Source organism: Branchiostoma belcheri, unplaced genomic scaffold, assembly GCF_001625305.1.
Source record: "Branchiostoma belcheri isolate BF01 breed outbred unplaced genomic scaffold, Haploidv18h27 scaffold27, whole genome shotgun sequence".
Classification (NCBI taxonomy): Eukaryota; Metazoa; Chordata; class Leptocardii; order Amphioxiformes; family Branchiostomatidae; genus Branchiostoma; species Branchiostoma belcheri.
This window is the reverse complement of record NW_017803876.1, coordinates 461250-472726: the sequence shown is the minus strand read 5'-3', so window position 1 is coordinate 472726 and position 11477 is coordinate 461250. Positions and strand designations below refer to the sequence as shown.

The 11477-nt window shown below is 45.4% G+C and overlaps 1 protein-coding gene across 1 annotated transcript in view; it reads left to right on the top strand.

Annotated features, from left to right (window-relative positions):
• Positions 1 to 11477, top strand: part of LOC109472224 (baculoviral IAP repeat-containing protein 6-like) — a 154294-nt gene that overhangs the window by 13174 nt on the left and 129643 nt on the right. The window contains 12 exon segments of the mRNA XM_019771825.1: positions 1376 to 2600; positions 3265 to 3448; positions 4242 to 4398; positions 4913 to 5144; positions 5669 to 5783; positions 6170 to 6340; positions 6670 to 6961; positions 7634 to 7802; positions 8381 to 8560; positions 8999 to 9124; positions 9512 to 9766; positions 10769 to 10928. Coding sequence (XP_019627384.1) covers positions 1376 to 2600; positions 3265 to 3448; positions 4242 to 4398; positions 4913 to 5144; positions 5669 to 5783; positions 6170 to 6340; positions 6670 to 6961; positions 7634 to 7802; positions 8381 to 8560; positions 8999 to 9124; positions 9512 to 9766; positions 10769 to 10928 — 3266 coding nt within the window.

The window sequence follows — 11477 nt, the reverse complement described above, 5'->3', positions numbered from 1 at the left end:
GGGCAAATACCCCTAGGCGTTTTTTAAATTATTGTGATACAGGCTTTTAGAATGGTTTTATTTGAGTTTTTTGGCTGTGTTATAGCAAATGTATTACTGTCTTAGTGTGCCTTGTTTACCACGTTTGGACATGAGTCATCACAATGGAATGCAGGGCATCAACCAATAGGCATGCAGCTTTCCTCTATACTTCTTGCTGATTGGCTGTTGGGATTTAACTTGATTAACACCTGCACAGAAGCATTTCCATACTGACAGTATGTCTGTATTCAAGTGTTTTGGTAGGTATTTCAAGCTTTCCTGCTCCAGCATTGGAATGCCGGGCATTGGACGTTTTTTTTTTATTTTGAAAATCAACAGTTTGCATTATGCAATTAAAAATCCTAACCAATAAAGTAGGGAATAGCTATCCAACTGTTGTTTTAGTTGTATTTTACTTCATATTATAGTTATATCAATGTAAATCATTGTTTTCCCTTGTGTTTCTCATTCTTTCCCTGCCATGTCGTAAAATGTGGTGAACCCATCGCTGTATTTGCTCCAAAGCAAATATTGGCCTTTCTAGTTATTATTACCTTCGCTCAGAAGGTTATGTTTTCGGTACTGTTTGCATGTGTGTACAATGTACGTTTGTGTGACTGTAAACACAATAAAATGATAAGGTCTGTATTGATTGTCTTGATATTTGGTAGGTGAGGCCTTGAAATGGCTGGATTTTGGGGCCCCTGATCATTGTAATCTGTAGCTGTTCCTCATCACTAATCAAGTTGACAACTCTGTGGTTACTCGTGATTCTGATTGACTCAATCTGGTTGATGTGCAGCAGGAAATTTGAGCAGAAAGTTTACGAAAAATATACAAAAGTAACTTGTTTCTGATGAATTCTTTAACCCTGTCTTAATATTGTAGTAATATTGTGCCTGCCTATACCACAGCAAATTTCTCACAAATTTAGAATCTCTGAAACTTTCTTTTCAACTTTATTTGACTGTATATAAAACTGGCCCCCCTTCACTTTAAGAATCACCTTTTGATGCAATTTGACACTGATTTGTTTCCCATTCTGTCCACAGGTAAGTAAGTGCACTTGTGCCTGTTATACCACAGCAGATTTAGACTCTCTGAAACTGTCCTGGAAGTTGTGACTTTATACAGTTAAAACTGACCACACTAGCTATAAGAAATACCTTCTGATGTAGTCTAAAACTGATTTATTTCCCATTCCGTCCACAGGTAAGTTAGTGCACTTACTGAAACTCTCTGAAACTGTCCTAGAAGTTGTGACTTCATACAGTTAAAACTGACCACACTAGCTATAAGAAATACCTTCTGATGTAGTCTAAAAATACTGATTTATTTCCCATTCCGTCCACAGGTAAGTTAGTGCACTTCCACCCAGACGACATCCACGTCACGGCCCTGTGTGTGGTGCAGGCCCCCGACGACTCCCCCACCCCCGAATCCCCCGTTCCCCAGCAGCTCAACAACCTGAGCGACCCCAGTCTCGACGCCAAGGAGAAGGACTCGGACAAAAGACCCGTCAGCTTGATATCGGGCCTCTCCCTGTGGAAGTCTAGCGTTGTCCAGGACTTGAACAGAAAAAACGCCGCGTTACAACGAAGAACTACGCATGAGGTAGCAGGAAAGGTTGAGTTGAAAGCCGAGAAGGCTGCGAGTTTGCCGGAGGAGGAGTCGAGCTGTCTATACCTCCTGGTTCACGACATATCAGGGATCGACGAAGAGAACTTCAGGCCCAGGAAAAACTCTGGTCCCAGTAGCAGTAGCGGTAGCAAGGGGTCCTCTCTGTACCAGAGCCTAGCGCAGGACTTTTTCGTGTCCCAGATTTCCGAGTTCGAGGATCCCATCTTGCTAGACGACCCGATAGAGGAGGGTACTGTTGTAGGGGAGGTTATTATGGAGACTCCGTCGCCCGTAGCGATGGTAGCCAGTCCGAGTAGCCCGCAGGGAGACGTCCCGTCGGACGGAAAGGGCCCGTCGATAAAACCGGGGAGCATGGTGCAATGCATTGAGCTACCGATAAAGAAGGAGGGGAGATTTAGGATCAGCGCCGTCCTCCCGCTCGTGGACGGCAAGCACATCGTGGTTGTCGTCATGGCAACAGAAGCTCAGAGGGTGGCGAGACGGTCAGCGACGAACTCTTCAAGCAAGGTGACGGAGGATGTGGAGATGAAAGAAGCAGAGGAGGCAGACGAAAGTCCGAAGGAATCCCGTGGTGCAGAAGCCATCGATAGCTGTGACGTTAAGGCAGCTCAACATCATCCCGAAGGTGCTACTAGTAGTGCGAAACCGGGGAGAGACGCTGCCTCTGATCAGGCAGAGGAGGGGGGAAAGTCGAAGGAGGTGTTTGGCTACTTGCTGCTGTACGAACTGTTCTTCACGCAGGAGTTGGTGACCGTGGTGGGGAGCCCGGTGGCGGTGCACACACTGCGGGCGCCGCGGGACGTGCTCGCGTTCGTGTCGGTCCTCCCGCAGGACTTCCTGGACCTCCACGGCGAGGACAGCGAGAGTAACTCAGCGTCGGAGGACGAAGACGACGAGGGAGTGACGGAACATCAGCCCAGGAGAGAGAGGAAAATCAGGTACGGGTTTGTATTTACCTCCGTGAAAGGTGAAAGATAGATTTTTGTTTAAAGTTCAACCTTTTGATTCAACGCAAAGAAGTTCTCTCACCTAGAACTTTCAACCACTCACTCTGGCCTTCTTCAGTAGACTGACCCAGTGAGACTTGTCACTTTGAAGAGTGACTGGTCAAAGGCTCTAGGACAGAGAACTTCTTTGTGTTCGGTCAAAAGTTTTAACTTTAAACACGAAACTACCAAGAACACAGATTGTTTTTGTCTGTGTGTCCATGTGTGTCTGATTCCGCATGGCCCATACATGTAGGTTAGGTTATAATGGATGTTGGTTCAGTCTGTCCTAGAGGGAGAATAACTATCATTTATCACGTCTACATCTGGTAGTACCCGCTGTTTTCCCAGCTGTGCAACACAGGTGTGTGTCTAAACAAAAACACAACAGAGATATTATGGGGACATAACATTAACAGAGATACTACAAGTGTGTACAATGGTATTTATTTATTTATTAAGTTTTACCACGTACAATATGCACTGTGGATGACATGAAACACCTTTTCAAAGTCGCCATACCAATAAAATGACATTCAAGACAATACAAAAAGTAATCAAATCACATAATACAATCTGAGAAACAAATGAATAAACGTATTGTGTCTCCTCCCAGGGGTCTGGGTCAGCTTGCTGCTACAACACAGGATGGCCGTGTGTGTCTTTTGGACGCTGGGACGTTCCAACCGCTGGCAGAGTTCAAGCCACAGGAGGGGGAGAAGTTTGTACACGTGACTCACTGCTCAGGGTCAGGGCAGCTGTGTGCTGCCACCTACACCGGGAAACTACACTTCCTTAAGGTATGCTTGTCACCGTCGTTGGTATCATTGTTTTTATAAGTGCTAATGGACATCTTCATCTTCATCTTTGCCGGGGCTTAAAGATGTTATGTGAGCCCCGGCTACACCCCCATATAGCCCCTGATGGGGCACTTTTAGGGGGGGGGGAGGCCTTGGTCTAAGGCGGGCAGGCCTCCAGCCTGGCCCGGAAGGACTCAACGGTGGGAGCCATAACTACCGGGCCAGGCAAGGCGTTCCATTGGGGGATTGTGCGAGGGAAGAAGGATATCTGTATACTCTTACACAGTAGAAGTTTATTGGACTAAAGTGAAAATATAATTCACATGACAGTTAGTAGAATATTCATCAAACAGTGACTGTTTTGAAAGGTAGCAAATACGTACATGTACCTCCAAATTTTCAACAGTCACTGTTGGAGGAATCTTCTACTAACTGTTAAAACTGATGAACCTCTTCAACAATATTCACCCAAATATTCACCTGAATCCTGGTCAATCGGTACCCTTTCAGAGGGTAATGAGACTGTCCATACATGTATATTGGCAGTTCCATAGGAAAAGTTGTAGCCGTAATGAGCCAGGTGGTTTTTCCATTCCACAGCCAGTTTGGTATTGAAGACATTGACTGAACTACTGTTCACAGTTGCTGCTGAGAGTCTGTTCTAGACTTCGGTCACTCTTGTTGAAAAGAAGTTTGGTTAGTTGAATAGGATGGAATTTACATGTTTTTGAAGAACCATAGTTGTGCTTAACACGTTCTGGATAACTTTAAATTTCTTCTTCGACTTGACCAGGTGTCCCACACGAGAGACAGGCCAGAGAAGGTCCCACAGCAGGGTGTGGTGGAGGTGGACTCTGTACCAGAGGAGACCACGGTGGAGAACTCTGGGCTGATACCATCACAGCCCCCCGCTCCCACGACAATGGACACATCACCACCTCCAGCTAAAGGTGTCAGACTTTTTCTTTTTTTGTGAAATACAGTAATGATGTTGTTGAAAGCGTTGTAGCTCCATTGTCCGTTTCCTACATTCCTGCTTGAAATTGAATGACATTCAATGTGATTGCACACTACTCTGTTGCATTGTTTGATTGTCTGTGTCTGTGTGTCTGTGCGTGCATGCGTGTGTGTGTGTGTGCGTATGTGTTGTGTCCACACTGGGAGCTCCGGAATTTAGACATTTGAGATTGGGTCTCACTGGAGTGAACGCTGGAGGACTTGCTCCTGTACCGGCTGCTGAAGGGCAAAGCTCCTGTCATCGCTGATGGAGCTGGTAAAGTTTTGAACGCTGGTCCCGTGGTTCACATTACTCTGTTTTGCATAATTGTGTTCAGGTGAGGCAGACGAGTTGCCCCTGTACCAGCCTCTAACTGCGGGGATCCTGTCGTCACTGTGCAAGTTGATAGAGTATTGCACACTGTTACTACGATTAACTAACGCTACTCTGTTGTACGTTGTGTTCAGGTGAGGCAGACGACTTGCTCCTATACCAGCCTCTGACCGCCGAGGTCCTGTCGTCGCTCCGTGAGCTGGTGAAGTTCCGGACGCTGGTGCCGCGGTTCACGGCCACGGTGCCGCCATGCTGGACGGAGGTGCAGCAGGAGCAGCAGCAGCGCAGACATCCGCAGCACCTGCACCAGCAGCAGGAGGGAGACGCCACCAGGCACACACGCTCATGGAGGCTACAGCCTGACAGGTTAGCATCCAACACTCACTCACTCACTCACTATCCACCAGGCACACACGCTCATGGAGGCTACAGCCTGACAGGTTAGTATCCAACACTCACTCACTCACTCACTATCCACCAGGCACACACGGTCGTGGAGACTACAGCCTGACAGGTTAGTTATTATTGTTATATTTCAGGCTCGACGGTCCATAGAATACAATTATCACATAACATGACACAGACACATCTTAAAACAAACAAACATCAAAGTATGTGCAGATACATGTAAATGTAAAAAGAGGACTACCAAGCTCTCCTACCACAAGGAGGCCCCCTTACCAGTCTACAATCATAGTGTCACCAGAACAGGCTATCGGAAAAGGCCTCCGAATGTACAGTGGGGGCATTATCCCTAGATAGCTTTAAACAACACTAGTTAGATGACTGTGCAAAGATTACATGTAACAAGTCTATCGTAATATAGCCAGCTAGAGTTAGAGAATATACATGCAGATGTGACATTGCTCCCCCCTGTGTTTCTCCTGTAGTTCCAGCTGGGATGAGCACCTGTTTGAGCTGATCGTCCCCAAACCCTGCACCATCGGCCACGTGGACGTCAAGTTCTCCCTCTGCCATAACTTCAGCGTCCTCCCTAAAATACAGGTTGGAATTTACTCGTGTCAATATTCTTATTATTATTGCACTAAAATGCTACAAATACTACAGTAACATACTGCAAATTTTGCAGTAGAAACTATAGATGGAGACCACAAAAGTCTCTGTCCAAATCCAACAATTTGCTGTCCAAATCCAACAATTTCAGTCTTCTTTGTGGTTGTTTCTACATTGCTGGTAATCTGAAGTATAGGGAAGAGAAGTCACTTCTGTAACTACCTGTTTTCTTAAGAACTGTACATTTCATTCTTATGTTGAAATATCATCAATATGAAACAAAGTTGAATCGTAATTTCCAACACGAGAACTTGGACACAGTTTTTGACTGTGCAAATCCCAGTCTTTTCATTCTCCTCGTCGCTTCGCTTGCCCAGGTGACCCTTCTCCGACAGCGTAACATCGCGGTCACCAACACCAACGGCCCGGCGCTGGACCCGGCCACACGGAAACTCCTCACCAAGACCGGCCGGCTCAAGAACAAGTCGGGCGCGACGAGCAGCGAGGACGTCTCCAGCCTGGAGAAACTGTTTCACGATGACGTGGAGGTTTGTTTGTTTGTTTGTTTGTTTATTCAGGGAACCTCCAATTAATGACAATACAACCACTACTCTTCCTGGAGTCCTCGTATATACATTTGTATATTGTAAAATCCCGAAGGAAAACATATTGTTTTTGCTCTGTTTCTTCCTCTTCCATTCCAAACAAATAAGGTCAATGACCTGAACCAGACCGTTTGTCACCATGGTAACTGGCGTTGGGTTACATCATGTTGCAATTTTATTGTAGGAGGGATTTAGACTCTTGTCACCATATACTGCATGTGAATGTGTTTGAGTAAACACCATTACCGTAACTTTGCATATTTAACGTCCAGGTGGACCAGCCCATCGAGTTTGAGCTGCAGCAGGAGGGGGAGTCCCGCGGTACCGAGGAGGAAGACGATGAGCTGAAGCCCCAGTTCCTGGACACACACAAGACGGACATCCTGTGTGGACCCATCCTGATCGAGTCAGGTTTAGACCTGACGGGGAACAGCGGGATCCTGAGCCTGACCAGCCCGGCCCTGCTCAGGACTAAACACAAGGCCTTCCTCCTGCACATCAAGGCTCTGGACCCTGAGGAGTCGGCAGGGGACGCACTCAAACCTGCCACCAACAACACCAAAGGTCTGTGCTTAAAACGTGTGTTGTTTTGCAATAGGCAAAGAGCCTAAATATCATAGGCAAACCTGCCACCAACAACACCAAAGGTCTGTGCTTAAAACGTGTGTTGTTTTGTAATAGGCAAAGAGTCTTATCATAGGCAAACCTGCCACCAATAACACCAAAGGTGTATGTTGTTTTGTATCAGGTAGAGAGTCTTATCATAGGTTGTGTTTGGTTAACGTGCTACCAACAACACTAAAGGTCTGTGTTTAAAACGTGTGTGTTGTTTTGTAATAGGCAGAGAGTCGTATCATTAAGTTGTGTTTGGGAAACTTGCTACGAACAACAATTAAGTTCTTTATGTAAAACTTATGTAAAACTTTATGTAAAACTCATGTTGTTTTGGAACAGGTAGAGAATTTTAGCATGGGCTACATTGTATGCTTGGGATGTCAAGCTTGCATTGTACATGCATACTGTAGCAGAGTGCCTGAAAACTTTCTAAATCCTGCCAAGATTTTTTTCAGAATCTTCAGAATCCTATCTGACTCAAATTCATCAGGACTGGTGTTGTAAGTTATATCATGATGCATACCTTGATTTTGGCAATGGCTATCACAAAGGTTGAAGGGAGTACTTAGTACTTAGTACTCCCTTCAAACTTCCATAATAATTATTTTTTGGGCACTTTAGGTGCAGCGATAAAGTCCATTCTTGCGGATAAGGCTCTGAGTGCGGCGGACCGGCTAGCCCAGACCGCGCCCAACCAGAAGAAGGTGGAGAAGGTCAAAGGTTGCAACTGGATCCAGGAGCTGTCCATCACCATCAGGAGGTGCAAGAGGACAACCATACCCAGGGAGAGGTCAGGAGAACTTCCTACACATTGGCAGACTTACTGTGCCTGCATGAAAACTATAATTTATTCAGTAACGTACCAACCTGATGAAACTATTCAGGGATGTAATGGAGAGGTCAGGACATCTTGCCTTAATGGTTTGGCTGTTTAGCACCTTGAGCTAGGGCAGCCCACCTAGCCTGAGGCTGTTGCAAAGGACAGAGATAACACATTACCATGGAGTTTGACACGGACAGCATAACAGTTTTTTTAACACTATTCTTCCTGCCCTTAGGTTCAAAGTTGCATCCTGTTGAACCATAGGGCGTAGCTTTGTACATATTTGGTCATTATGTAATGTCAGAAAATACAAATGTTACAGTACTGTTTAGAGCATTGAGTGTTTATGTTAAAATGGAAACTGATTATTAGGGCAATAATTATTGAATAGACTAGTTTATGACAGGGCAAGTCAAGAGTTGAATAGTTTATGACAAGGCAAGTCAACATATAGATTGGTGATGTACAACACATAGATTATAGAATGGTAATGTCCATTTCTACAGACAAATTCACAGTGTATAACCCATGCTGCTTGTGTACAGAACCCAGAGATGCCTGATGCTGGAGACCCCGTCGTTCTGGGAGCAGCTGGTGTGTTTAGCGACCGGCGAGCAGAAGGGAGCCGAGGCACAGAAATGGGACTTCCCGTGTTTCGAGCACGCCCAGATCGTGGCGCTCGACATCTTGGCCTGGCTGGCGTCAGTTCAGATGAACCAGAGAGGGTGTGTACTGTCTCCTCGTCTTTTTATGTTTACCTTTGCAGAAGGAAAATATGTTTTTGCTCTGCCTTTTGCTCTGCCTTTCTTTTTGTCCTAACAGAAAAAGGTCAGTGAGCTGGACCAGACAGCTGTCACCATGGTAACTGGTGCTGTAGTAGACACCCTGTGGTGTTGGGTTACATTATGTAGCAGGACAGAACTACATGTAGAGAGGCTGGTCACCATATAATGAATCTGTTTGAGTAAGAATAAACAGAGTAGTTTGTTAAGGTAGACTATCCCCATGTAAAGTTAACATTGTGATTGTACATGTATGCCCTTTGCAAATGTTATCTTTCTGGCTTTTATTCTTAGTCACCTTTTACTTCTTGATTTGTGACTTTTGTTTACAGTCACGTACATGCACATGTAAATTGTCCATTTGCTATCTCCAACCCACAGGGCAAAACACGGCCATGTGATCACCTGTGTGCAGTCGTACCTGCCCAGCCTGGTCAAGTCTAGCTTCCTGGAGGCCACCCGCAGCGTGGCACACAAGTGCACACGGCTCATCGTGCTCTGTCTCGAGTAAGAACAACTGTCTCATCTTTCTTGTCTCGTCCAAGATTCTAGTTTCTTGTATCATGTCGGAGCTTGCTTTTAGAGATACATGACTTTATCTGTCAGTGTAATTAAAAGAAGAGGCATTCTGTAGACTGTACTAAGACAGCTAAGCTGTCAATGTGCCCATGCAGACTCATTCTCTGTCTCAAGTCAGAACACTCAACAGTACTCATCTTTTATATTATATGTCTTTTCCAAAATCTCAGTAATCAGAAAGAAAACCATGCTATATTGGAAATGAACTGTTGATACACAAAAATAAAATTAACATGATAGCACATATTACGACATAACTGTAACAAGATGATATGAACAACATACTGACCATGGCCCTCTCTACCTTCTGTCCAGCTATGCAAAGCAGTCCGGAGACCTGGACCAGCTGGCCACCTTCAACGTGGCTCTCCTCCACGCCCTGCTGGACTGCCTGCCCCTGACGCCCCACGCCGCGTCCGCCGGCGCCCTGCACTGGTACTTCACCCTGTTCAACCACGTCAAGCTGATGGACGTGGACGCCATCGGCGGGACCTGCGTGTCGCTTCTGTCGGAGCTGTCCGAGCAGCTCAACGGCAGGATGCTGCCGCAGCATGCACTTCTCAGGGCAAGGTGGGTACTAAAGCTAAGGTTTGAAGGGTATTGTCTAATAACAGGATATCCACCACCCTAAAGTAATACCCTAATCTAAACAGATCTAAAACAAGATCTTAGTAAGTAGTTAGATCAGCTGGTTGCTGGGTTGAAGAGGTGGCAGTAGTTTGCTCCATGTTGATAATTTCCTATCACAGCAGGATGCTGCCGCAGCATGCACTTCTCAGGGCAAGGTGGGTACTAAAGCTAACTTAGTATCTACTAGTAGGTAATACAGCGACTCCAACCTGTCGGAGGTGGTTTTATGTATAGCTTACAGTTTTATTCGGAAAATCAGCCTCGCAGCATTTACACGTACAACTATTAAAAGAACTGTCCTTTAACAGGGCAATGTTCAAGGGTTAGCTGTAACAAGTCGATCGGTGTAATATAGCCAGCTGCTGCCGCGCCGCGTGCCTGCGAAGCTGGTGTGTTACGCCGAAAGGCGGTTATACCGGCTATACAGATACAGAATGTGGGTACTGAAACCCAACACACCTTGAAGAACCCACCACACCTTTCAAAAAAGTGTAGGTGCATGATCAGGTGCAGAGCCAGTCCATAGCCAGTAAGGCTGGCACAAGTGGTTGCCAGCTTGAAAACTTGGCCACCTGGGCAGGGTTGACTGTAGTTTGCTCCATACCTTTTTGCCATTACTAAGAAATGAGAAGAAACCGAATTTACTTGATTGTAGCTACATGACGATGTATGTATGTATGTATGTAACGTTATCTATATTCCATCCTTTTTGTGACCTATACTTAACCCAGTGGGTATGTGTGCACAATAAAAGTCTTCATTCATTCATGATTATTGTTCTATCACTCATGGTCTCTCCTCCACTCCAGGTTTGGTCTTCACGGCACGCCGTTTGATTCGACATGGACCAGTCCATCAGCAGTAAGGCTGGGACCAGAGATTTCTGGCTTGAAGAGGCAACCAGTTGTGCTGGTTTGACTCACGATCTCTTCTCTATTCCAGGTTTGGCCTGTACGGCACGCCATTCGAGCCGGTTCTATTCGACATCGACCAGTCCATAGCCAGTAAGGCGGGGACCGGGTCCACCCTGGATGAGCTCCTGGCCATGGCAGACAACATCAACAACCCGACGGGGAAGGACAGCGACTCCAACCTGTCGGAGGTGATGTGACTTTGATTTGATTTATTCGCACATAAGTAAAGGGCACCCCAGTTTTCCTATGGCCTTTTGCGTATCATTATGAAGTTGAATTAAAAAAATAAGTATAAAAGCACACTTCCCAAAACATAAACAACTAAAAAAATAACTGTGCAGGTTAAGGGAAAAGCCATGGTTCCCCCCCCTTCATCTTACATTATTACATTTATCAAATGGAAGTAAATAACAATAATAGCAAAGTAAGTAATAGCAAAAGAAAGTGAAGCAAAACAACTGCAGAATTCTGCAAAACTGACCTAGTCCAGGAGACCGACCAATTTCACCTATGTAATTGTTACCATGCACTATATTAAATTTCCATATGCCATAATAATCAGTTTGCTGGATTTAGAATGTTTTTCCAGATTTGTAGTGTTGCCTTAATGAATAAATCTTAGGAAGAACACGTACAGCAATCAGTTTAAGATCCCATTAAGCCGATCGGACAGACACAAAAACTCATTCATTGTGACAGCCGTAAAAGACTTGTGAATGTGTATTGGATATATATAT